The 27,778-nt window shown below is 48.4% G+C and overlaps 1 protein-coding gene across 2 annotated transcripts; it reads left to right on the top strand.

Moving 5' to 3' along the window:
- Nucleotides 1–1,450: 1,450 nt before the first annotated feature.
- Nucleotides 1,451–27,632, top strand: KLHL22 (kelch like family member 22). Of its 2 annotated transcripts, none has more exons than XM_028527775.1 (7): nucleotides 1,451–1,522; nucleotides 6,045–6,310; nucleotides 9,543–9,708; nucleotides 13,093–13,811; nucleotides 18,488–18,680; nucleotides 23,901–24,134; nucleotides 26,650–27,632. In XM_028527775.1, the coding sequence occupies exons 2-7, from the start codon at nucleotides 6,084–6,086 to the stop codon at nucleotides 27,010–27,012; spliced, it is 1,902 nt and encodes a 633-aa protein (XP_028383576.1). In that variant the 5' UTR covers nucleotides 1,451–1,522; nucleotides 6,045–6,083; the 3' UTR covers nucleotides 27,013–27,632. The 2 variants fall into 2 exon arrangements, with proteins under 2 accessions (XP_028383576.1, XP_028383577.1); XM_028527776.2 differs by lacking the exon at nucleotides 1,451–1,522 and adding an exon at nucleotides 1,543–1,590.
- Nucleotides 27,633–27,778: the final 146 nt, after the last annotated feature.

Genomic DNA, 27,778 nt, shown 5'->3' on the forward strand with positions numbered 1-27,778 from the left:
GCAGGGTCTGGTCCTCAACTTTCCCTTCAGACTCAGAAACTCCCGGCAGCCTCTTGACCACTCACTTCCCCTGGATCTCACCTCCACTGCCTTGCTGATAGTCCCATTCCTGAAATGCTTTCCCCACTCCCCCAAAGTCCTTATCTGGTTCGTTTGCTAGCCTTCCTTTCCCCACACACACTCAGGACGTTTTCACTGAAGATTCACTTACAAATGAATACTTCACTAAATAAAATAAAACCTTAAATCTTCTGCAGTCAGCGAAGTGAAGCAGAAATCAAGTCTGGAGTGTGTGAGGCACAGTCTTTTCCCTGCTCCCCACCACCCATGTCCCTTCAGACTGCACAAGAGGGAGGCTACGGGTTGGTGTTTCTAATAGAGGAAGATTGTCCTTCCTAAAAAAAAAGTCCTCATCTGTTACACAGCTGGAATGTGTGTGTGTGTGGGGGAAAGGTGTCACCTTTTCCAGAGAGCCTTTACTGAAGCCCACTCCCACTCGGAACCTCTGTTCTCAGAAGCTGATCCTCCCTTCTGTCCCAGACAAGGGACAGCTCTCAGGCAGCTCTGTGTACTCGGCCAAAAACAGTGCTTCTCTTCCATTTATTGTCTTCCTCTTCTACATTCCCCTCGACTTTTCTTTTTTAACAGGGTACAGGGCAGAATAGGACACTCTGGTCCTACTGATATCACAGGTCTCTCCAGGCTCTAACCTCTGGACACGCCCATTACGGATGAGGCTTGGAGGAAGGGATCCTCTTGCGGAGGAAAATTAATGCCTAGAGCCTGCTGGGACCAAGCCTTCGGGCGGCGAATTGGATTTACACCACAATCCCAGTAAACAGGAAAACACCTGTTCACACCGCCTTTGTTTATCGCCTCTCAACATCCAGCAGGGGGCAGGAGATCAGCAGTCACAGTCAATTTACCGGACTCAGGGAAGGAGGGAGCGAATGAGTGAGGGAGGGGAGTAGGAAGGGAATAAAGGAAGGATGAGAATGAATGAATAAGAGAAGGGAATGAGGAAGGGATGAAGAGACTAAGTGAGTGAAGGAATGAATAAGGAGGTAATAAGTGGGAAAGGAGAGAGAGAAGGAGGGAGACAAGGAACGAGAGTGAGGGAGGAAACGAGGGAGCGACCGGGGAAGGAAGGAGGAAATGGGTTTACAGGATGCGACCCTCACGTAAAAGCATTCCCTCCCATTCATTCGTTCAGCCCCGCCGTGTGCCTTGCGCTGTGCCAGGTGAGGAGACGCACGGTCACCCAGGGGCGGGACCCTCCTCTGCTGAGCTGAGCTCTGAGCCGCCCTCCAGAAAGATCGGCCGCTGGTCGCCCCACCCCCGCCGCCCCGGGCCCCGGGCCCCGGGCCACACCCAGGACCCGCAGCCCTGAGCCCCCATCCTTAGCCCTCACCAGCCCCGCGCCTGCGCCGCGCCACCACGTGATGCAGTCGAAGCCCCGCCCCGAAGCCGCGCGCTCGCCCCCGCCTCCCGCGAGTGCGGCCTCGGCTTACAGCGGCTCCAGGTGAGCTGCGAGGCGCGGGCGGAGCGAGAAGGGAGAGGGAAAGCGCGGGCCGAGGGGGCTGGCGCCGGGTGAGGGCGCGGGGCTCCGGCGAGCAGCGCGGGGGTCCAGGAGACGCGGGGGCGGGCACGGACGGGAGGCGTGGGGGCGGCGGCTTGAAGAAAGCCCCGGGCCTGACGTGGCCGGGGCGCGGCTGGTTGGACCCCCGGGTGCGGCGGGGCCTGGGGCGAGCCCTCGCTGAAGTCCGGGTCCTCCTCGCGGCAGCAGGGCCCTCGGGCCCCTTGTCGGCTCTATTGCCAGCTGTGCGTCCAGGCGCGGCCTTCACCGCGGCGACCCTCGGCGTCGCGCGGGCGCGTCCTGCAACAGGCAGGCGGGGCCCGTCTGGACTACCGCCACCTGGTGTGACCTTGGACCTCGGCCTGTGAGCCTCAGTTTCCTCAGCCGCGCGCCGGGGCCGAGCGTAGAGATTCCTGGGGGCTGTAGCCAAGGGAGCCCAGCCTCCCTAGCTCGCGCTGTTTTTAGAGAGAAGCCGGGGATCGCGCTGTCAGGGCGATCTCCGGTCCTGATGAAACAGCGGCGGCCAGTTCTGACTATTTCCAATCCTGGGCGGGCTGGAGCCTCGGGGCCGCCTCCACCTTCTTGGGCTCTTCCCAGGGCTTCCCTCGCGCCGAGTCAGGGCCGCAGGTTTGGCGCGTCGGGATGCTCCAACTCTGATTTCTGAGATGAGACACATTCCAGAGCGCCGCGGAGTCGGCACCCAGAGGAAGGCTTCCTCGTCTGGAAATTAGGACCCGCTCAGTCCTCTTCCTGAGCTGCCCCTTTCCCTTTGTTGCAGACCTGGCTTCATGCTGTGAATGGATGAGGTTCTTTGAGGGCAGGAACTGTTTTGGGGCCCTGCAGAGGAGTTGGTGCCTATTCAATAGTAGATGGTTTAAGTTGAAAATCTTTCAAAAATGCCTTTGACTCTGTCGTTTCTGAGTTTATAAAAATTTGTTTTATGTCCTTCAGTTTGTACCTACTTGGGACATAAAGCTTTCCGCTCCGTTCTGCGGCTCTGAACAGCACAGAGTGGAGGGCCTTCCTCCTGATGACTAGAATGTTGTGGGGCGGGAGGAATTTACGGTAATCTAGGAAAGGAAGGCTTCGTGATCGAGTAACTTCCGCAAAATGAATAAGAGAAGGGAGAGTGCCATCGAGTGAGATCTTAAGAACTTTATTTCAGAAAAGCAGGCATGGGGAAGGAATCACAAAGGATGCACTGCATTCGACTTAAGTTTTCTGTGATTTTGTCAATTACCAAAATTGACAGAATTACCAAAAGGTAGTTACACTGTGGGGTGCTGTTTTTCAACTTTGAAGTCAACAAAGTTGAAAAAGGAACACTATTGGCCCTGGCTGGTGTGGGTTAGAGTGTAGTCCCAAGGTTGCAGGTTCAGTTCCTGGTCAGGGCACTTACCTAGGCTGTGGGTTCATTCCCAGTCTAGGTGAGTATGATCCCTGTATGCCAGGCAACCAACCTATCGATGCTTCTCTCTCATCAATGTACCTCTCTAAAAGCAATGAAAAAAGTGTCTGAGTGAGGATTAAAAAGAAAAGAAACACCACTGGTGAGGTAAACAGTGATTGGAATCAGATTCTCATACTTTTGCTGGTGGGAAATGAATTGGTACCTACTCTGTGGAGGGCATTTTGACAATATCCATTAAAATGACATACTAAAGTTAAAATGATTCATCAGTTCTGTATCTAGGAAATTTTCCTCAGGTAACTGCTGCATGTATGGCACATCTCAGTGATTTTCTATGCAAATTGTCTGCAATAGTAAACAATCAGGAAACCCAGATGTTCAGTAAAATATGGTTATCCATACAATGGACTGTGGGAGGTATATGAAGTTATATACAAAGGCTAATTAAAGGGGGGGTATAGAATGACAGATTCTGTGACTCCATAGGTACCATGTGGAAGGGCATTGGGGAAAGAATTGTAGTTTCCTTTGGGAGAGGATCTGGTAGGGCCTTAGGTGGAAAGAAAATTTAAATTTCAAATTACCATTTTGTGCCTTTTGAATTTGAATCATGTGAATATTACATATTCAAGAACAGGTTTGAGAATTCAGTGATTAAATATTTCACAGTGACAGATAAAGTGCAGATAACATACTGCCTCTCCCTATCATACCCTAATATTTTGTCTTTTTTTTTTTTTTTAAGAAAAACATTCCCTTTTTCCTTCCTGGAGATAATCATGACCCTGAATTCTCATAAAGTGTCTATACTGTTTCATACCATACCACCTATCTATAAGAAGTATTGGGCAGTAGTGTTGTATGTGTTTTCAAACTTTTGGTAAAGGAAATTATACTACACATATTCTGCAACATACTGTTCTTTTTCTGTGTGGCTTTGAGATTTCTCCACATTGACTATAGTTTTCATTCTAATTTGCTCATTTTCACTGTTGTCTAGTGTTCTGTGGAATCACTGCTAGTGACAGGTACAGGGGAAGGAGTGTTTTGAGCCATATCACAGGAAGCCCCAAGTAGGAAGTGTTAGGGAGCTAGCATTTGAGGAATCAGGTGGCATGCTTATGGGGCATTTTGAGGAGCTGGGGAGGATATGGCAGTTGGTAGGAAACCAGTTGGGTGTCATTGCTGTGGTCTGACCCAAAGTGGTGGCTGTGGAGGAATAAAGGGACGGCCATCTGGGATGGAGGCATGGCATTAAAGGGTCTGATAGGATACAAAGGCTGTCCTTGTGTCCTAGACAGGAAAAGAGATCACTGAGACCATGAGGTTTCTGACATGGAAATGGTGGCTGTACCAGTAACAAAACTAGACCAATTGGGAGGGCTGCTGGCTGGATTAGGGACTGAGTTGGAGGTATGATTGGGAATGCAGGGCAGGCTCTTGGGAGAGAGGGGTGGGCTTGGGCAGTGTGTGTTGGCCGAAGGGAAGAGATCAGAAAAGAGGGAAAGAGTTGTTATAGGGCAGAATTTCCAGGCAAGAGAGGTTGGTCAGCACTGGTGGAAAGGAAGGTGGAATGGGTGGTCAGAGGCCTACTGAGAGGCCAGCACAGAGAATTGAGCATGTTGTTTGAATGGGAAGCAGGTTCTGGGAGAAGAGGAGGAAGCAATGGGGGAGTATGCTCCTGAGCCCCAGTAAGCAAAGGCCTCTTCTTTTTGGCAAATTTTGTATCAATTTCTCTTGTAGAGATGCAGTAGGGAATTGGAGAAGAAACATTTAGCAGAGGGGATAGTGGAGTAGCTGGAGATAAAGAAGGCAGATGTTCAAGGTCCAGTGACAGGTAGCCTCTCCCTGCCGCTGGTTGGCTGGCTGTGCTGTAGTCAGGAGAGTGCAAAGCTTGGCTACACCATGTGGTGCAAGACTGGCGCCTCCCTGATCTGGAGCAACCAGCTGTCTGTGGTCACTTCTGGTTGGTTCAGAGTGTGTGGCCAAAGTGTTTGAAGTAGGTTTGTTTTACTGATTAGTTTCTGAGCCTCCTAGTCAAATCAGTTTTTTAACTATGCTGATTCAAATATTAGGTAGTAACCTTGAATTTAAAACACGATGCAGATGATCTTGAATCTCAGAATCTCGGTGAAGAAGGCAGGTCCTGCACCCTTCCCTGGGACTCCTGACCACCATTCAGGCCTGTTGTAATTTTAAAAAATAACCACTACCTTTATTGAGCACTTACTATATGCCAGGCACTTTGCTAAGGCCTTGTACATGTGTGTTGTATTCAGGATATAATTCACCTACACATAACATCTCAATGAGGTAGATGCTATGATTATCTCCATTTTATAGAAGAGCTAACAAGCTCAAAGAGACGTCACTTATTTGAAGCCATATACTTAGTAAAAAGATTGGGGGAGATATTGATGTTATAGTAACTACCTTTATGTTCCTGGGATTACGAGAGAAAACAGAGCAGTCAGTCACCTTAGCTATTTTTGGCAAAGATCCTGCCTATTTCAAGATGATATTAGCCACTTTAATGGTCTTAGAACAAATATGGGGAGAGTGCCTCACTAAATGCCTGTTGTAATTTTTATGCATTCATTTTTGCATGGAGAACTCAGTTTTGTTCTTTCTCAGTGGGAGAGAGGACGAGCTCTTGAACCTGGTCTGTACAGATGCTTTATGTTCATCTTTTACTATTTCCCTTTTTTTCATTTGAGAAACCTGAGGCTCAGGTTGATCATTTGGTGAGTCCTTGGGGACAGGGGGAGCTTCAGTTTAGGTTGGTCTGTCTCTAGAACCCTTCTGTTTCACAGCAGTGCTGAAGGAGGTAAGTGGGATGAAGACTTGGCAATGAAGGGACACAGGTCATCAGAAAGAAGGTCCCAAATCTGAACAGGTGGTGGGAGGAGAGAGGGAATTAACGCAGAAAGCACAGGTAAGCTGGATGGAAGAAAGGAGCTCGGTGAGCAGCAGGTGCCACTGGGAGCAGAGCTGGTCAGCTGAACATGGTGTGGTGTTTCTTCCCTGGCTCATTCCCCATCCCCTCTGTCTTGCCAGCTGACGGCCAAGGTGGTGAGGTCTGGTACAGTGGTCAGAATGGCAGAGGAGCAGGAGTTCACCCAGCTGTGCAAGTTGCCCGTGCAGCCCTCTCCCCCACACTGTGTCAACAACACCTACCGAAGTACACAGCATTCCCAGGCCCTGCTCCGGGGGCTACTGGCTCTTCGGGACAGCGGCATCCTCTTCGACGTAGTCCTGGTGGTGGAGGGGAGGCACATTGAAGCCCATCGCATCCTGCTGGCTGCATCCTGTGATTACTTCAGGTGAGTTTCAGACACCTGTTCTCATAAGTAAAATAATAGGTGACCCTGGCTTTCCACTGGACAGATGAGTCAGTACTGACATGACTGGGCGGGAGGAACCAGCCAGAAGCTACCAGGTGCCCCCTGCACCCTTAACTGCTCCCACTGCTTGTTTGGCGACTTGGTCAGCAGCAAGAGAGAAGAAGGGGTCTTAGGGTTTGTTTTTCTTTTAGGTGTTCACCTCCAGGCTGTGTTCTCTTTTCTTTTAAAGATGACATGCTTGGCTTTACTTGTAATATTATACTTTATAAAATTAATTCTCTGCTATAAGTATAATATCTTGGTATAAAACAGATTTCCTTTCAACTTTACTCTGGCTTCGCAACATTTCATTTTGAAAATTACCAAATTTGTGGAAAATGTGAAAGAATAGTATTATAAACACCTAAATACCAATTGTTAACATTTTGCCATATTTGCCTTCTCTCTACACATATATCCATATTTTAAAAGATATTTGGACACGTCACATCTTAGTCTTTCAGTGCCACATCTCTCCCCACCCCCCTTCTTCATTGTGTTCTTGCAGTGCTGGCTGGAAGCTCATACACATAGGCCCTGGTCAGTGCTCAGGACATATGGTCCCTGTGGGTGCTAAAGCCAAGGCCAGGCGATTTGTATTATATACACATGGTCCACACAGCTGTGTGTTGGACCCTGCACTCTTGCCTAGCCATATACCTCCCGGCTCACACTTCTCACCCCTTGGGTTTCAGCCTTTGACCCTCTGGGGTTTCCCATCGTCTCCTTGGGAGTACCTCAGAGTATGGGAAAGCGCCCTGGGTGGCTGCATATGGAGTAAAATGTCTAGGAATAATAAGCCAGGTCTGTGGGGAGGTGCCATGCAAGGCCTCTGAAGACAGTCAGAGGCTGGCTTGATAGAGACAGGCCTGCTGTATCCATTACAGAGATGCCGGCTCTGTCTGTGTCAACCTAGATACTTAGCATGTTTCCAATAAAAATACCAAGAGGGTTTATTAGGGGGGAATTGCACAGACTGATTCGAAAGTTCAAATTTAAAACAAGCAGTGACCAGTAAATTGTGGAAAACAAAAGTAATGAAAGGAGACTGTCCCTGTCTATATGAATACATATTATAGAAGTCAAAAAGTTTGCCCTGGCTGGTGTGGCTCAGTGGTTTGAGTGCAGGCCTGCAAACCAAAGGGTCACAGGTTTGATTCCCCTCAGGGCATGTGCCTGGGTTGTGGGCCAGGTCCCCAGTGAGGGATGTGTGAGAGGCAACCACACATTGATGTTTCTCTTCCTCTCTTTTTCCCTCCTTTCTTCTCTCTCTGAAAATAAATAAATAAAAATCTTTAAAAAAAATAAAAATTTCCAAGTAGCAAAAAGAAATTCAACTCACCCAAAAATAATTGCTACAAATTAACAAGACAGAGTCTAATAGAAAATGGGCAAAGAATCTGGACTCTTCAGAAAAGAATATAGAAATGGCTCTGAAGCATTTGATGAGATTATCTCTCCCATTGGTTATAAGGCTTCTCCCTTACAAGGTTGATAGTGTGTGGGCAGTACTATCCAAGTGTAAATGTATATAAAGCCCTTGTCCCAGCAATTGCTTTTGTGGGAATTCATCCTTGCAGTCCCATAAGCAAAATGTTGTGAGGATAGGACCATCCATTGGGTGAAAAAAATGGAGGATTAGAAGTAATCCAAGTGCACTCCTGCAAGAGTGGGTTCAATCAATTACGATAACCTTTATAGGGAGAGGGGCAGCACTGTATACACTGATAAAGATCCATTTCTAAGGTGTATTAAGTCAAAACTGGAAATATGTGGATTGCCTCTGGGGATAGTGCCGCCCTGGGGAGGAGAACTGGGGGCCTGGCGCAGAGGAGGGAGAGAGACTTTTACCCTTTCATGTATTAGTCTCCTACTATGCATGTGTATTAACCTAGTGGAAAAATTTAAAAACTATAAAAAATAGCTACTCTATCATCTCGGTGTTACTGACTGCCATGTTTTAGCCTGATTCCTACCCTGACCACCAGGTTCTTCCTTCTGAACAACCGACTCGCCACTGGGATGCCTCATGGTGTCATGCTGATGGTGCCACAGCGGGACTCTCACTGCCCTCTCTGACCCTGATCCTCTCAAGTCCCGGTCTGCCCGGCTGGCTGCACCATGACTCCGGTCAAGAGCCTGATTCTTTCTCTGCTCTGCTGGGTCCAGTCTGTCAGCATGTTCTCTCCAGTCCCTTTAAGGGGAGTTTTAACTGTAGCTCTCCAGCCACACAGTTCTTGCCAGGCTTGAAGGAACCTTCTTGCCTCTCCTTAGCCCCTCCACTCTGACCAGTAGCACCCGCATTTGAAGAGTCAGCCAGCTCATGTCACCTTCCAGTATAAAATTCCCCCATAGCATCTCATTATGCTTGGATTTCAATCCAAACTCTACCCTGCCCTGGGGTAGCAGGACCTGGCTCTGTGTCCTACCTTCAGCTCACTCCCTCTCTGCCCTGGCTGCTTGTGTGCCAAGCTTGTTCTTGCCCAGGACTTGGGTGTTCATTTCCACATGGAACATTCTCCCCTGCCTGGTGAGGTGCCGCTCAGTCTCATCTCAGTTCCTTAATGTTAGCCCCGCCCAGACCCCCATTGCTCTCCACCCACTGTGTTCCCCAGCCATGCTCTCCTCCATCCTTGCCCTGTTGAGTTCTTTGCATGATTTTGAAATACCGTGTTTCTTTGTTGTTTGTCTTCCCAGCATTAAACTCTGTGTTTATAGAGATCTTGCACATTACTTGTTATTTCTCTTCTGTTCTTGAATGATACCTGTCATTTAGTAGGTACCCAGTAAGTATATGCTGATTAGAATGACATTGTTTCCCATTCATTCATTCTTTCATAACATGCTCTGGGCTCCTGCTGTGATCCAGGAAACTTATTAGGAAGAAGCAGAAAGCAAGCCAGACATGATCTCTACCCCCACGAGGCTCACGTGTAACTCCCTGGGGCATATGAAACAGGAGACAGGGCAGTTTCTAGGATGGCTACCCATACTTGGTCAGGAGTTCATGGATGCCTTTTGTGGGATGACTCAGGGCTCAGATTGAGCCAGTGTCCTGTCACACACTGATGCTGGGTCAGCCAGCTCCGTGCTCCAGATGCTCATGCTCTTCGTAGTCTGGGCTGGTGTCCTAATTAGTATAACTCTGCTGTCTCATGTTTTCACTTTGCAGAGGTATGTTTGCTGGGGGATTGAAGGAAATGGAGCAGGAAGAGGTCCTAATCCACGGTGTATCCTATAATGCCATGTGCCAAATACTGCACTTCATATACACTTCCGAGCTGGAGCTCAGCCTGAGCAATGTCCAGGAGACGCTGGTTGCTGCCTGCCAGCTTCAGGTGAGGCTTACTTCACTGGAGCAAAGCAGGCCCATTCCTGGGTGTGGTTTCCCTGAGTGCCTGCTGGGCAGTGGCATAAGGGTGGGTCAGGCAGGGCGGATAAGAGAGACTGTGGAGTGGGATGGGGAGTCCCAGGGAGTGCTTGGCTTGGCCGGCTCTGGACACTGAAGCAGAGCTGCTCTGAAGGTCTCCAGATCCAGGTTCCTCCTCTGCCTTGCCCTCTGCTTTTCTGCTGGCTTCGTTCCCTCTTTCTGGGTCTCCCTGCTACTAAAAGGTCCTGCATGTAAACAAGCAACTGAAGCCAAGCCCGTGGCATCCTATGGGTGCTGGTATTGGGTGTGGCTGAACTTCCCCCAGTGTTGCTACTTAGGCTCTTTCTGCCTGTCTTCTCCCTTGGTCTCATTGATCTCTGAAACTACTTTTCCCTTCTTATTGAAGTTTAAATACTTATTTTCCTACAGAATTCAAAAAGTTTTCGGAGGCTTTGACAAGTGTGGCTTAAATTTTAAAAGACTGAATTGACTCTTGACAACGTTGGTGAAGTTACACAGGCTGGGCCTGCACATGCTTTGCTCTTAAGGGCTGTCCGTCAGACAGCTACACTGAATTCATGATCCTGACTTTTTTTTACATCAGAGCACATTTGGGGCAGTCAGAGAAATGTCAAGTCGCAAATAAGCCAACCTGTTCAGGGCATCTGGATGCCCACCGTGTGATTCCTGTGCCATTCCCCTCAGATTGGCGGGTGGGAGGTGCTCAATTCTTGCTTGGTGGTTGGTTTGAGTAAGGCTTGTCTGGCCGTACATGATAGGGAGGTGGACATGAGCCAGGGTGGCCTCTGTGACAGAAAATTTCCCTGCCTTCTTTTATTCAGAGATTTCTTCTGTCCCCATATCCTTGTTATTTTTGCTTTGGGAACCCTCATCAGGTTCTTGCAACACCTGAGTCCCATATTCAGCTCTCCACTCAGGGACTCACTGCCGGCATTATCTCCTCTCCACCGCTCGCTCCTCTCCCTGCTACCCTGTTCTGTGTCCCATGACCATTCTGCTGGGGCCTCCATGTCTCCTTGAGCCCTTTCATCTTCATTCTCTGTGTCCAAGTTTGCACAGGTCATCCTAATAAATATTACTGTTCTGTTTCCATGTCCTCCTCTTTGCCCTCCATTCACACCTTCCAGCTGGCCCCTGCCTTCTCTCCTCTGAATCCATCCATCATGCACATCAATACCAAACCATCTTTCAAAGACCACTTTCCCTTTTCTACCCATCAGCTTAGAGACCTGCTATCTCCCCAGGTCACTTATGGCAGAGAACGGCCAGTGCTCCTTAGCACCTCCAAGGCCATTCTGGGGAATAGCACAGCAAAGGGAGCCCCCACTTCACGTTGAGCAGCCCAGCTCTGTTTGTTTTACTTTTAATATGTTGGGCTTTTATGCAGTGGTGGTTTTTAAAGCAGGTTTTACTTGGCATAACAATTCCAAGTCAGTAGGCTCACCAGATCATGTTTGTTCATATAGCCACTAGCTCTTGGTAGCTTCCCCCACGCCCGTATGCTGTGCCCTGTGCTAGATTCTTGATGGTGTGTCTCCAGGAACCTGGGTGTGAATGTCAGCAAGACCTCCCCCACTGAGTCATCCCCAGCAGATGAGTTCTGTCTGCTGAGCCTCTCGTGGGGTGGACTTGAGGTGATTCCTTTGTGAGATTCCACCTGGCAGAGGGTCCACTGCTATGACGAGGACGGAAAAAGGCAACATGGTCCTTGTGTAAGAGGCTTTGGTTCTTCAGAAGCTGCTTCCCCAGACCCACTGAGGGCAGTTTGCTCTCACCTTCTATCCAGAACCTGGTCCTCGGTGTCCTGCCCACAACAAATCAGAAGTGGTATTTTAGCCCTGGCTGGTGTGGCTCAGTGGATTGAGTGCTGGCCTTCGCACCAAAGGATTGCCAGTTCGATTCCCAGTCAGGGAACATTGACTGGGTTGAGGGCCAGGTCCCCAGTAGGGGGTGCGTGAGAGACAACCACACATTGATGTTTCTCTCCCTCTCTTTCTCCCTCCCTTCCTCTCTAAAAATAAATAATAAAATCTTTTTTACAATCTTTTTTATTTTTAAAAATAAAAATTGGGTATTTTAGGAAGAAGAAGCAAAGCAGAAGTGTGCAGGCCAAGGGAGAAAACAAATGTTTGAGGGAAGACTTTTGGGACCTAGCAGAGCACTCTGGGGATTCTTCGTGTGAGGAAATACGTGCCTGGCACTTCCCAGGTTTCCATTTAGCCCTTTAACATACCCACCTGGCAGGTACTAAATGTCTTGGATCAGACAAAATAAAATTATTTGAACGGTTTATTTTTAAGTTTCAGGTGCAGGCAGAATTACTCTATGGGCACTTGTCAATTTGTTGATTATGCTGGCTTAGCGAGGTATTCCTGTTTTTAAAGAAATTCCCAAATCCTGTTTTTCTAAAGAATTTAGCAGTACCTTGGCTGCTTCCCCTAGAGCCCTACCCTCTGTCTCCTTTATCCTGCTATGCTTTGGTGATGTAATCACAGGGTTCCCTTAAACCCTGTGGTCCAATTCTCAGCTCCCACCTAAGTGTTGTCCTCCCTCTTGCCCTCCTTCCAACCCCCTGGGTCTTCTGCACAGTTGGGAAAAGGAAAGTGTAGACCACCTGGGAGCCCCCTTGATATTGAGTTGATCAGGCCTCTGCCCAGGCTGGATGATTTCAGCATTTCAAGAACTCTGAGCCAGTTTCCCAGGATGGGTACTGGGTGGGTGTTTAGGAATGCCCTGCTGGTGGTTGTTAGTGTAGGGTTAGCTTGGACCTTTCTCCTGGGGCAAGGGTTGGGTTCCCTGAGCCTGGAGCTCTGGCTGGGCCTTCAGTTGAGGGGGTTGTGGCAGAAGAAAGGAGCTAAATGTCTTCTGGAGAGCTGGGGGTCAGGGTAGGGGTCTCAGGTGCATTCCAAACCAGGGACAGCTGACATGGTGGCCATTGTGCAGCTTCCAGCTTCTCTTTTGACCTAAAAGGCAACTGTCATATATTAGGGGTTCGCTCTGTGCCAGGGAGTTGCTGTGCATTATGTCATTTGTCATTATTCCTCTCCACTTTATCTTTGTTTTATAGATGAGGAAACTGAGTCTCAGCTTAAGACCGTTCCACAACTCACTTATGAGTGAAGATTTAAACCCCAGTCCTCCTGCAGTGAGCCCCGGTTGTCTTTGGTGTTGGGGAAAGAGGCTGCACCGGCCTCTGCTACAAGGAAGTTTGGGGACGGTTGAGGGGGGCTCTGCTTCAGAGGACAGCCTCACAAGCCATGTAACGGCCGTGGCTGCCTTCTGTGCCCAGATACCATTTCCCAGGCATGAATGGGTCTTGTTTTCTTCACAGATCCCAGAAATCATCCATTTCTGCTGTGATTTCCTTATGTCCTGGGTAGATGAGGAGAACATCCTTGATGTCTACCGGCTGGCAGAGCTATTTGACTTAAGCCGCCTGACCAAGCAGCTGGACACCTACATCCTCAAAAACTTTGTGGCCTTCTCGAGGACTGATAAGTACCGCCAGCTTCCCCTGGAGAAGGTCTACTCCCTCCTCAGTAGCAACCGCCTGGAGGTCTCCTGTGAGACTGAGGTATATGAGGGCGCCCTTCTCTACCATTACACCCCGGAGCAGGTGCAGGCAGACCAGATCTCACTGCTTGAGCCCTCCAAGCTTCTTGAGACTGTGCGGTTTCCCCTAATGGAAGCCGAGGTCCTCCAGCGGCTGTATGACAAGCTGGACCCCAGCCCACTGAGAGACACAGTAGCCGATGCTCTCATGTACCACCGGAACGAGAGCCTGCAGCCCAGCCTGCAGGGCCCACACACGGAGCTTCGGTCGGACTTCCAGTGCGTCGTGGGCTTCGGGGGCATTCACTCTACACCATCCACTGTCCTCAGTGACCAGGCCAAGTACCTAAACCCCTTGCTGGGAGAGTGGAAGCACTTCACTGCCTCTCTGGCCCCACGCATGTCTAACCAGGGCATCGCGGTGCTCAACAACTTTGTGTACCTGATTGGGGGGGACAACAATGTCCAGGGGTTCCGCGCTGAATCCCGATGCTGGAGGTAAGAAAGGGCCCCTGGCAGTACCTCTGTCTGCAGGTTATGCTGTAGTGAAGGAGTCATGGGCTCGGGGCTGGTTAGGGAGTGGGTTCTGTGTGGGCATATCACCATGGATGAAGGCAATCAGCCATTTATGTTAATCTTGGCTTGTTGGGGTAGCCCTGTTTGTGGAACTAATTCCAGGTTAATTTTGGAGAATGTAGATGGCATTGACATAAAAGGGGACCTGGAATGCTTTCTTTTGCTGTTGTCCCCGTCTCAAAAATACACTTACCCTGGATCACACCCTGCTCTCTTGTCAGTGAGGGGCTGGGTTGCAACTCTGCACTTGGCTGAGCACAGAGGAGGGGAGCTGGTGGCAGAAACGACAGTTGGACCTCAGACGGAGGGGACCTAGGAGCAGGAGCACTGGATAGGCAGCTGCTGTTTCCATCTTGCCCATTCTGGAACTTTGACATGTCTCATCCCAGCTTTCCTTTGCCTGTCTGCTTTGCTCTTCTGACCACAAGCCAATGGTGGAGCATGCCTTCTGTTGCTGCTGCTTCCCCAAGTGTGTCCTCCCCTAGGGGAACAGAAAAGGCTGACAGGCATTGCTGAGCCTTATATCAACTCTCCACCCCCACCCTGATCTCCACCCCATCAGCCATGTGCTAGGCATGAGGTCCCTGGAGGAGGCAATTTTCTGGGAGGGGGTTCTGTGAACTGTTATGGTCTGTAGGGGTCTTCAGCTCTGTCAGTCTCTAAGACTGTGGTCCCACAAACCCATTTCTTTGGGCAGAGCAAAGGAAGTAGGGTAAATCCCCACTGCCTCAGCTACTGTTGTTTCCAGAGCCCCCTCCACTGTAGTTTGGTTTGATTTCTTGGGATTTGGTGCCTGCGGGAAGTTTTTGTCTTGCACGAGCTGAAAGATGGCACTGCAGAGAGAGAGAGAGAGAGAGAGAGATTGCCAACTGTTTCTGGCATCTGTGAGCTAGGTGCAGACCAAGTTCACGTCCATGATTTTATCTTCTGGGGTGGGGCTGGACTGGCTATGCCTCTCCGAAGCATAGTGAGTGACCAGGACTGAGGAAGAGTTGACCATTCCTAAGCCAGCTCTGATCTCTTTCCTGGCTCCAGGAAGTGATAACCTTTGTTAAACTGATCAGACCCAAAGCCTGGCAGCATGTTGTGGTCAAATAGGAGCATAGCGGATTCCAAAAGGAGGAGACGATACCTTCACTCATATCAGATGCCATCCTCAGTGGGTGTGGCAGCACCTGGTTCAAGCTTCCCTCCAGCCAAGCCTCAAAGTTTCTTTTTTAGGGAGCTCAGCTTCCCAGTTAGAGAAGCAAGGCCAGATCTCCCTGCTGAGCAACCCACAGCCCTGTAAAGCAGATGTCTCCAGAGTACTGTGGTCTCCAGCCCTCAGCACGTGGTAGGGTGTTTGCCTGCAGGGAGGCTTCAGTGTGGCAGGATGCTGCTGGCCTGTAGTCTTTGCTGTTACATGCAGTTTCACACAAGGCTGGTCTAAATTTTCCTTTCCGTTTAAAGAATTTTTTTTTAATTTATTGATTTTAGAGAGCGAATGTTGATTTTTGCATTCATTGGTTGTGGATTCTTATATATGCCCTAACTGGGGATGGAACCCGCAACCTTGGTATAGGAGAACAGTGCTCTAATCAACTGAGCTACCCGGCTAAGGTTAAATTTCCCTTCTTGAGTAGGTGATATGAGACCCAAGTCAGACTCTGGGAAATGCTAGTATCAGCCTCTGTGATTGATAATCACAGCCTCAAATTCCAATCAGGAGGTTGGACCACTATGGCAGGTGGGGTTGTGGGGCCTTCCTGGAGGGAGCAGGCATCACTGAGGAGCTCGGGTTCAGAGCATCTGGCAAGGTGGCAGGGAGGGCCCTGGGGTCCGTCATTTCTATAGTGAACGTTTCCTTCATCTCCCAGTGGATTCTTAAAGCTGCCAGATGGAAAATGGATCTTAATTTGAGTGATCTAAGAGTATGGTTCTCTTCCCTCTTCCCTTGCATACTTCACCAGCTTTATAACCCTTAGGCTCTTAGAATATAGGGAAACAAGATTTTGCAGTAAATTAGGGTTTACATTTTAAGGTGCTAGGTACTTAACAGGTTATATCTTAAAGCATTGGTACAGAAACTATATACAAATTTACCTCATTTGGAGCAAATTGTATTCACCTCCCAGATACCACTGTTTCTCTTTTCTTTCTTTGATTGCTTCTATGTTGTCCACCTTCTGTGTTTGTGCCTTTTCGTAGCTGCAGTCTGGGCTACTGAAAATTGACTGGACACCTTACTTACCTTGTAGTAGCTGGTCTCATGTTGCCACATGCCCTGACCCTACTTAGAATAACAACTTGTTTTTTTCCTCAGGCATTCCCATGACTATTAATCTATTAAAATATATTTCCAAAAATGTGTTAATTGTAATGGACTTCATTAATAGTCATGGGAATGCTTAAGTCATGGAAATACTGAAGAAAAAAACCTACTGAATTTAACAAGGACCCTAGAACATAATTGTACCAACTCTAGATTTCACTTCTGAGTTTGAAGTTGGATGATCCAAAGTCTGTATTAAAGTGATTAAAACTGATTATATCCTTATATGCAATAATACGCTTATTTTTATTAGGAAAAGAAATATTACTTGGGGATTTATTCTGACAAAGTGGAAAATTAATCCAATAAGAAAATGTGAGATGTAGAACACAGTGAGAAATAAGAAATAAGCAAAACTGGTTACCTTTAAATTATTGATGCATGGCATGTGTCTGTATGTGTGTGTTTCCTTAAATCTGAAACCACAAATCCAAGTGAACTCTGCCTGGGAAGCTGTGCGTGCAGGAGACCAGAAGGAAGTAAGCATAAACCTCTGGAGGCTCTTGTTTCAGTCTAGTGGAAGATGCTGACCTGTGCTTGACTCACACTAGGGAAGCAGAGGATGTGAGGGCAGTCCAGCTGCAACGTCTGTCACCCCATTGGTCACCAGGGTTGATTCGACTGATCTGGCTGGCTAGGCAGATGTCCCCTTCCTCCCTCGCCACTCCATATGCGTCCCTCTTGAGGCTGTGCACTCGGTCAAAGAAGAGGAATAAAAAGAATTGGGAAGAAGAGACAGGTACATGAATGAGTGTCGTGCATAGGAAAGGCAGTAGAAGGCACCATCCCAGCCAGTTGACAGGGCTTCTGAGTGGTGCACCTTGGACTGGCCTGGCTGCCTGTTCCTGGCCTGACCTTCACCTAGCTGTGTCCCTGGTCATTCACATCTCAAATGCCACTCTCTCAGGAGGCCCTTCTTTATCTCCATAAGAGAGATTTTCTTTCCCCAGTCCCTGCTGTGGATGGATCACTGTCTCTTCTTACCTTATTATTGTTTGTGTGTGTGTTACCTGAATTACACTGGGTACTCACTCTGTTCTCTTTAGCTTGTTTCCCATTCGAGTGGAAAGCAAGGCCCTTGTCTTGAGTTTCCCTCTGGATCCCCAACACTAAGCACTGTGCCTGATACATGTTGGGTGGGCAGTACATATTTATAGAGTGAAGAAAAAGGATTTCACTGCTGGTAATCTTACCCCTATGTTATTTTATTCAGCAGACAGTGTATGGTCGCCCTGGTCAGGTGCTATGCTGAAGTCTAGGAATACAGACATGAACCTTAGTTCTTTATAAACTCCCCTCAGGTTAACAAGGATTCTTTTTATGCGTGTTGTCCTTTATGATCCTTCATGATAGCTTTTCTAGGCAGATGACATCACCCCATTGGACAGGTATGGAAACTAAGTGAATGCCAAGAGCAAAAGCTGGGATGCACCCAGCTACACAGGCTGAACTGGGATTCGAGCCTGCATTTCTGTGTGACCCTGTGTCTGTCCTGTAGCCCCTGACTTCTGAGATAGCTTGGTTCCTAGAATTCCTGGCGAGCAGGGAGGGGCTGGCCAAATGATGTGGGTAGGAAGAAATGGCTGCAGAATGAGTCTAACTTGTGCTTTGGGGTAAAGGATGCATCTTATCTCTTCACTGACCAGTATATAGCACAGGCCAAAGGAAACTTGATCCATTCTTTTCTGAACCACTTGAAGTTTGACTTATCCTCTTTGGACTTGGTCTTCCTGTGGAAAAATTAAAACTTACGTGAAAGAGGCTATATCTATGTGTTGGCCATTGAGCAAGAAAGCTCCAGGAGCAGGAGCTGAAATGCAGGTGCCTGGGTGGATATGTGCCCAGGGAAAAGCGCCAGATGCTGGTCAGGGGAAGAGTGGGCTTTAGGTCTCAGGCTCACAGCGCCCTGGCCACCTGAAGCTCTGTAATTATCTGTATTCATCCAACAGCACCCCTGCTTGGGTGCCCCACATGCAGCCTATAGAAGGGGTAGAGGCAGTAGGAGGATTCCTGGAAAGTGGGACAGGCCTGGGACAGGCTATGAGTGCTGGAAAGGTGGGTATGGACTTGGGCTCTGAGGGGCCTGGGCTACAATGATAGGGTTTTGGGAGTGTGAGCAGGAGCTTTGCTGGTGAGGGTGGGATCAACAGACAGGTGAGTAGCCAGGTAGAGATGGATAGAGACAGTTGTAGGTCCAAAGTTCAGGAGAAAGCAGGGGTTATAGTTAGTAGGAGTAGGAGGTGCTATCTCACCTGTCAGTGATGTGCTGTCCTCATGTCCTCTCAAGGTACGACCCGCGGCACAACCGCTGGTTCCAGATCCAGTCTCTGCAGCAGGAGCACGCCGACCTGTGTGTGTGTGTCGTGGGCGGGTACATCTACGCAGTGGCGGGCCGTGACTACCACAATGACCTGAATGCTGTGGAGCGCTATGACCCTACCATCAACTCCTGGGCCTATGTGGCCCCACTCAAGAGGGAGGTAAATAACCCGTCCAAAGGGGGCCTTTTCCCACCTGCTTTCCTTTGTGGGGTGTATTGAGTGAGCCAAAGGCCAGGCTAGGCAATCAGTTCCAGCGAGCAGAGTCCACATCCCTCCAAAGACCCTGCCTGAGAGCAGGATGGGGGGCCCATGCGACTCTGCCAGCTGCCTGGGAGAGCCTCTCAACCTTCCAGACCTCGTTCCCCAGAATCTCACCATTTCTCGCTCTTCCCATCTTGGCCCCAGGGAGTGCTCTAACTCTGAAATTCAAATGTAGACAGAAACCTTCTCCTCATCTGTCCTTTAGCACAGCTGAGATGAGCCAGCTTGTATCCAAAGGTGTTAAACAGGAGAAATGAAATGTCAAAAGTCTCATATTTCTCCCCTAGAGAGTAGGCCTTTAAAATGCCAAATACTTGATAATTTGTATTTTTTAATTTTTATTATTTTTTAATCACTTGCCTCCTGTACAGTACCTTCATTTGTTCCAATTTGGAGATGTCTAAACTTAGGTTCATTGTGCAAAGGCAATGCTTTAGGAAAATTTCTCTCTCTTTTTTGTCCTGTGGCTTTGGGGTACTTGGACCCCAGCCCTAAAATCAGACATGAGAGCCCAGAGCAAGGACTTGCTGATCCCTCATGTTCCAGGTCCCAGCCTCTGAGAGCATAGTGTGCACCCTGTTCGTACCGGCATTGTCATTTTAAGAGCACTTGTTACACTCCTTTGGGGATCCCTGAGTACCTCAGAAGGAGGGGGTGGCACAGAGGACATGTGGGCCTCTGCTGAGGACTACTGAACTAGCTCTGGGACCTTGGCAGGAGCTCCTGCCTTTCTGAACCTCTTTCCATACCTCCCCTCTTTATCTCTCACCCTTCCCCAGTCCCCCAGGGCCTTAGACGTTGACCCTTGGGGGCTAGGGGCCTCTCTGATGGGTCCAGCCTCTCTCCAAGGTCAGGGTTTCTCACCATGGTTCCTTTCAGGCAGGGAAAGCTGGCATGCTCCTTGCTCCTCAGCTTCTTTGGGGAAGGAAGCCCATCTAGAGAAATACTCCCTACGTCCATCTTGGAGAAAGGAGCAGATTTTGCACAGGAAATACCAGGGCTTCTTGAGACCTGGTGGATGAGGATGAACTCCTGAATTCGGCTCTGGAAGGGTATGAGATGGGAGTGAAAGGGTCTGTTCTGGGCGTGTGGGGCAGAGGACTGAGGGGGTCTTTGTGTGGGAAGCCACAGTTTTCCACTGTGGCCACAGAGGGGCAGCCTTGGCCTTCAGTTAGTTTCTCCCTGGCTGCCAGTGTCCGTCCTCCCTTCCTTCCTTCCTTCCTTCCTTCCTTCCTTCCTTCCTTCCTTCCTTCCATCCTTCCTCCCTCCCTCCCTCCCTTCCTTCTTCCCTTCCTTCCCATATTCACCCATTCAGCAACTATTTATTAACCTACCCTATACTAAGACCTGGGGATGCAGTGGTGACAGGAAATGACAGAGGCTCCCCCATGGAGTTTACAGCCTAGTGGGAGAGACCACTCTTAACCACTAAACAAATCTGTAAAATAATTACCAGTTGTGCACAGTGCAATGAGGGAATTAAGAGGGACTTGAGCTAAACAGTGCCCAGGAAGGAGGCTCTGGCAGGACAAATCTGGATAGACTGTTTGGGGAAGGTCCATTTGAGGAGATGGCAGACTGAGGGAAGGAGGTACTTTCTAGGCCAAGAGGGGACTTCACAGTTTATTCTGAGAAAGGGGAAGCATGGGAGTGCTTGTGAAGAGAAGAGGGTGGAGACTGTTGGAGAAGGAAGGAGATGGATGGGTTTGAGCTGTAGTTCAGAGGTAAACTGACTAGACTGTTGAAAACTAGTAAGCAGTACACTTCCAAATAATCCAGAGGTCAAAGGGAAATAATAAAAAATATCTTGAACTGAATGAAATGAAAAGGCAGCATGTCAAGATTTGTTGCACCTAGCTAACGTTCTGCCAGGAAATCTTGTAGGACTAAGAGCTGGCATTAGCAGTGGGGGAGGGAGGGTGGAACCTCAAATTAATAATCTAGGATGTTGCCTCAAAAACCTGGAGAAAGAAGGGCAAAATATACCCAAATCAGGCAGAAGAAATGAAATAATAGAGAGAGGAGCAGAAATCAATAAAAGCAGATAAACAATAGAGAAAATCAAAGAACTTTTTTCACAAAATCGATAAAATTGACAAACTTCTAGCAAGACTTACTTCCAAACTATATCTCAAATCCACCCATACAAATATGCTCAAAAAGAAAGAGAAGACACAATTGAAAATATCAAGAATAAAACTGAACACTGCTGCAAATCCTGCAGACATCACAAAGATAGTGAGGCAATACTGTGAATGACTCTACACGTGTAAGTTTGACAACTTAGATGAGATGGATTAATTTCTCAAAAAACTACAATCTCCACAACTCACTCAATACAAAACAAGTAAAGTAATTCGAATAACTCCATACCTGTTGAGGAATGTCCAGGCCCAGATGATTTCACGAGAGAATTCTCTCGAACATTTAAAGAAGAGTTAGCACCAGTTCTGCATGATTTCCCCCCCTAGAAAACAGACAAAGAGAGAATACTTCTCAGTTCATCTTATGAAGTTAATATTACCGATATCAAAACCAGACAGACAGTACTAAAAAAAGGGGACAGATCTCTTAGAAGTATACACATGAATATCCTTAACAAAATATTAGCAAATAGAATTACAAGACAAAACAAACCACTACATCATTACCAAATGGGGTTGATTATATAGAGATGAGAGGTTTCAAATTTGAAATTCAATTATTGTAATTCACTATATTAAAATCATATCGTCAATGAAGAAAAAAATTTTTGACAATAGTTATCCTTTCATAATCAAACTCAAAAAATAAGAATGGGGATAAATTTCCTCAATGAAGAGCATCTACAAAAATCCTACCACTAACATTGACTTAATGGCCAAAGACTGATTTGAGCCCCAACCACTCTTAATTCAACATAGCCCTGGAGTTCTAGCCAGCGAAATAAGGCAAAAAAAGAAAAGGCATGCAAATTGAAAAGTAAGAAATAAAACTGACTCTACAAATGACAAATTGCCAAAAATCCAAAGCAATCTACCCTCCCCCCCAAAATCCTACCACAAATGAGTTCAGCAAGATCTCGGGGTAGATGTAAGGTAAAAGTACAAAAGTCAACTATTTCTGTATTCTAGCAGTAAACACATGGACACTGAATTAAAAATATAATGCCATTTACAGTTGCTTAAGAAATGAAATGCTTAGGTAGAAATCTTAACAAAACCTTTGCAGGATTTATATGTTGAAAATTGTTAAGATGCCAATGAAAGAAGATGTAAATAAGTGGAGAGACATACCATATTCGAGAATCGGAAGACTCAAATGATAAAAAATGCCGGGTCTTTCCAAATTGACATGTAGTAATTGAACAACATCCCAGCAAGTGTGTTTGTGGATATGATGATCATCCTGAAATTTATATAGAAAGGCAAATGGCTCTAGAATAGCTCCAGTAATTTTGAAAAAGAATAAAGAGGGAAGAATCAGTTGACCCAATTTCAAGATTGATTCCGTGGCTACAGTAATCACCACTGTGATACTGGAGACGGAGAGACACAGGTCCATAGAACAGAACGGAAAATCCAGAAACAGACCCATAGAGAGATGCTCAACTTTTATTTTGGACATAGAAGTGGTATAACGCATCATTAATTGTTAGGGAAATGTAAATTAAAACCATACCTCAAAATTACTAAAATGAAAAGTAGTAACAACAAATGCTGGTGAAGATGCAGAAAAACCAGTTCGCTGCAAACTGTGTCTGATACTCAGCATGGAATGAATGCTACCTGGCGATAAAAAGCAATAAACTATGCAGCAACAGGAGAGAACCTGGTTTGGCATACAAAGCCAGTCCCAAGAAGTTATATACAACATGATTCCATTCATATAACACCTGTGGAATGGCAAAGTGAAGAACAGATGAGTGGTTGCTGGGGTTAAGGAGGGTTTCAGGGCAGGAAGGCGGTGGGTGTGACCATAAACAGGCAGGAGGAGAGATCCTAGTGGAGATGGAAATGTCCTGTGTCTTAACTGTGTCAGTGTCAAGATCGTGTGACATTTCACTGTGGTTATACAAACTTACTGTTAGGGAGTCTTGATTGAAGGGTACGTGGGGCCTGTATTATTTCTTATGACTACACTTGCATCAAAATGGAATTAAATTTTTTAAAAAATAAAACCTCTCCAGACCCCCCACCATTGATGGGCGAAGACCTAAGCCGTTGGTGTGTATCCTGCCCACTGCTCTGACCCTTGCTTTCCACTCTACCTCCCCACCCACCTGCTGGGCCACCATACAGCCTGAGTGCTGGCAACTGTCCCTGGACCAAACCCTGGAGCTGCCACACCCCATGGGGCTCCTCTCCCTTCCAAAAAAGTGCCCTGCCTTAGTGCCCACAGTTACAGCAGGAGGGCCTTGCACGGGATAGGTATGAGATAGGAGGTCCTTGGGGCAGTAGGGACCAGCAGGAGGGGTGCCTGTTGTGGGGGCTGGTTGGGCACCAGGGCACAGTGGAAAGCACGTGAAAGGTCAAGGACCAAAGTCAAAAGCAGGATGGTGTATTCTCTTCTCCCACACAAACACGTAACTAAAGATTACTCTTGGTGTTTGATTTTTTGACTTTTGCATCTTGCTTTTTTCCTCACTGTATCAGATATCGTTTGCAAACAAATATTTTGAAAGTGGGGTCAGCAGGCCTGGGAGGATTTGCTAGTCATTGGAAGTGGGGGAGAGGTGGAAGCAACTAAGGGTGGGTTGAGGGTTCCCAGAAGTGCTGTGTCTTCTCTTTTGACTCTGAAAATGATGCTTAGCTTTCATTGAGATTCCCCCATGCAGATTTCTCCTTTAGGGGCCAGGGAAAGACAGAAATTCCATTCTCCCCTATGGAAGCTCAGAGTCATCTCTGGGTCTGTAGAATCATTCCCCATCAGGAAGAGGTCAGGGGTGGGTGACTGGAAGTACATCTAGCAAAGATCCAGGGAGCACTCTTATCAGAACAAGAAGAGGAAATTGGTGAAACCAAGAGGTGTCAGGCAGTTACGGGATTGAGTGGCCTTGGCAAAGGCTGCTGGCCGCCCTTCCTCACTGCCCTCCTGCCCCCTCCCTGCCTGCCCCTGTTCTCTTGGTGGCCCATGCAGGTGTATGCCCATGCTGGTGCCACACTGGAGGGCAAGATGTACATTACCTGTGGCCGAAGAGGGGAGGACTACCTGAAAGAGACTCACTGCTATGACCCGGACAGCAACAGCTGGCATGCGCTGGCCGACGGGCCTGTGCGGCGTGCCTGGCACGGCATGGCCACGCTCCTGGACAAGCTGTACGTGATCGGGGGCAGCAACAACGATGCTGGCTACAGGAGGGACGTGCACCAGGTGAGTGGGGCTGGGCTGCCTACACATGTGGTGTTCTGTCCCTGCCGGTCATTACAGATAGAAGATGCTTTGCAACGTGTGCCCCTTTTAAAAAATTTTCATTTTTTAAAAGCAGTTTTAGGTTCACAGCAAGAAAATTTTAAACGATTTTCTTTTTCAAAGCAACATTGAACAGAAAGTAGAGCAGAGGATTTGGGGGTCAGTGAAGCTACTTTGTGTGATGGATATGTGTCATACATTTGTCCAAACCCATAGTGTGTACACCACCAAGAATGCGCCCTCAGGTAAAGTGTGGACTTGGAGTGACCGAGTGTCAGTGTAAGTTCATCAGTTGTAACAAACGCGACCCATGTGGGAGATGTTGGTGTTGGGAGAGGCCACGCATGTGTGGGGACGGGGAATGGACAGGAAAGCTCTATGCCTTCTCAGTATTGTTACAAACCTAAAACTTCCCTAAAAAATTATTTTAAAAATTGAACAGAAAGTACAGAGGTCTGTATACCCCCATTCCCATACACACTCAGTGTCAACACCCCCACCAGCGTGGGACACGTGTTACAGCCGGTGAGCCCGCCGTGACACTGTCGTCACCCAGAGTCCACGGTCTGCGTGAGGGCTCACTCTTAGTGCTGTGCCTCCTGTGGGTTTGGGCAGATATATCACGATACAGTATCATACGGAGTAGTTTCACTTGGTTTTATTATTGTTAAAAACTTTAATTGTAAAGCTGATATAACCACATTTCAAAACCTTTAAATATCGGATACAGGTGAAGAAAAACACTCATAATCCAGTCCTGTGCCACTGTGTTTTAGTCCTTCTACCTGTTCATGATTTCCGCCCAATTATAGTTAAAGAACCGCCCATTCTGCTTCTGGCTGAAGTTCATCATGGGTGTTTTCTAGTGAATGTCTCATCTTCATAGCCACCCCTTGCCCCCCACCTCTGTGGCTGTGCAAAATTCTGTCAGACTGGTGTGTCATTTGGCTTGGTCTAAGTTTTAACTGTTTCAAATAACATCATAAGTAATATTTGCTTTAGAGAGCTTTTCAGGTATTTTTGATTATTTCCTTAGGCTACAACAGTAGTTTCCAAAGTATGATCCCTAGACCAGCAACATTCATATCACATTAGAATGCATTAGAAATGCAGACTCTTAGGCCCCACCGCAGATGCAGTGAGGAAGCTCTGGAGGTGGGGCTCAGCTGTCTGTTTTAACAGCCCCGCCCCCATGGTGAGACCCACTGGGCTGCGGTGTATTAGTTTCTTACTGCTGCCATGACAATTCACCACAAGTTTGGCACTTTAGAACAGCATAAGTGTATTCTGGGAGTTCTGTAGGTCGTAAGTCCTACATGAGTCACACCTGGGTCAAATCCAGGTGCTGTCAGGGTGTCTCCTCTGTAGAGGCCCTGGGGGAGAACCCACATCCTTGTTCACTCAGGGTGTTGGCAGGTTCAGTTCTTTGTGACCCTGGGATTGAGGTCTCTGTTTCCTTACCAGCTGTCAGCTGAAGGCCTTTCTCAGCCTCTAGAGAGCTCTGCATTCCTTGGCACCAGGCCACTTCACCTTCAAAGCCAACAACAGCAGGTTGTCCTTACTTCCCATCTCTCCTGTCATACCTTCCCTTCTGCTTTCGAGGGCTGGTACAGCTAGGTGGTTCCACCTGGAAAACCCAGCTAACTTCCCCATCTCAATGTTCATGGCCTTAATCACTTCTGCAAAGTCCCTTTTGCCATGTTGAGCAACAAGTTCTAGAATTAGGACGTGGCCTTCTGTGGGAGGCCAGTTCTTGGCCTACCACAGCTGGAGAACCAAAGCTGATTATTAAGTCAAAAGGTAAGATTCGTATGGTTTTCAATACATATTGCCAACCTGCTCTTCTCCAGACAAATGCACAGCAGAATAGCTTCACTACACCTTCACCAGCTTTGGGTTTTATGGTCTTTGGTTAAGGTTTCTGGTCAGACAATTTGTCTCTGACCATTTATTTTGCATTTCTTGAGTTACTGGTAGGTTAAACATTTTTCCATGAATTTGTTTACTGTTTGAGGTACTTTTGAAAACAAGAGAACATTGATGCTTATTAGTCAGCAAGCAGCTATTTCCACATTTTATTTGCATTTCCCCCTGGTATGGGGTGCTGTTGGGGGTTGGGTGAAGATACTATGTGGGATCTGTGACCTCAGTCAGCTTCAGTCTTACGGAGGGGAGGGGTACTGCTCTGGGAGCAGTACCACCAGACCGTGGAAAATGACAGCATGCCATCTGGAGAACACCCTTATTACTGGGGCCACAGGCTGACTGTGGGCCGTGGAATTGGGACAGAGTGTTTCGACACTGGTCCCAAACCCTTTCCCCCGGGGAGCAGGGTGTGTCCACAGCCCATGTGCCCCTCAGCCTTGGTGTGAATCCGGGGCCTGGCCAAGATTGCGGCCCTGCCCAGATGGCCTGGGCCAGGCTGGCATTCCTGTCCCAGCAGGTGTCTGGCTATACTCTGGCCTTGACTTTGCAGGTGGCCTGCTACAGCTGCACATCTGGGCAGTGGTCATCTGTCTGCCCACTCCCAGCGGGGCATGGTGAGCCTGGCATTGCTGTGCTGGACAACAGGATCTATGTGCTGGGTGGCCGTTCACACAACCGAGGCAGCCGAACAGGCTACGTGCACATCTATGACGTGGAGAAGGACTGCTGGGAGGAGGGCCCCCAGCTGGACAATTCCATCTCGGGCCTGGCGGCCTGTGTGCTCACCCTGCCCCGTTCCCTGCTCCTTGAGCCGCCCCGTGGGACCCCTGACCGCCAGGCCGACCCGGACTTCGCCTCTGAGGTGATGAGTGTGTCTGACTGGGAGGAGTTCGACAACTCCAGTGAAGACTAGGGCTCTGGGGCTGGTGTGAGCAGGAAGGGAACCTTGGTGGGAGCTCCAAGGGCAGCCTGGGCCAGAGCACTTTACTCTAGGGCCTTGAGACCCTTCCTTCTGGCACCCCCTGCTGGCTGGCTTCTGCCACCCTTCCTTCGCACCAGCCTGTCTGCCGGCTTGCAGCAGGTATTTTCAGGGCTCTGTAGATCTCGACTGTGGATCACCATGCAGGGGGAAGTGCTTGGGGAGGCTCTGGTCCTCTGAAAAGGTTACCAGGCCTGCTTCTTCTCAGCTCGGGCAGGGTCCACTGTCACCAGCTGCCTTGGCCTCCCTGCTTCTGATCCTTGCTGGGCTGAGAAGGTGTCCTTTTCCAAAGGGACCTGGAAACTGGCAGCTGGGCGAGGGGGCTGAAGCATACCAAGCCTCCTTCTGTGGGCAGGGAGGGGGTAGGGTGAGGCCCTCGCCTACCCAGGAGCTGGGGGCTTGAGCAATTGAGGGCTCCCAAGGGCTGGAGACAGAGCAGAGGCATAAGGTTGTGTGAGATTGGTTCTAGTGATAAGACTCCCTACAGCTGGGCTTTTCTGACCCCATGTTGTTGGTAAATGAAATAAATCCTCTTACAAAAGGTGTGAATTGTTCCTGTGGCCACAGCCTCAATTCCTTTCACAGCCTGTCCAAGGATGCAGCACCAGGAAGTACTGGGTCCCTTCCGGGGAGAGTTGCTGGGGGTGCAGCTCTGGGGTGGGAGCCGAGGCCAGAGCTGCCGTGTGGAAGTGAGAGGCCA

This window comes from Phyllostomus discolor, chromosome 13 (genome assembly GCF_004126475.2).
Source record: "Phyllostomus discolor isolate MPI-MPIP mPhyDis1 chromosome 13, mPhyDis1.pri.v3, whole genome shotgun sequence".
Taxonomy (NCBI): Eukaryota; Metazoa; Chordata; class Mammalia; order Chiroptera; family Phyllostomidae; genus Phyllostomus; species Phyllostomus discolor.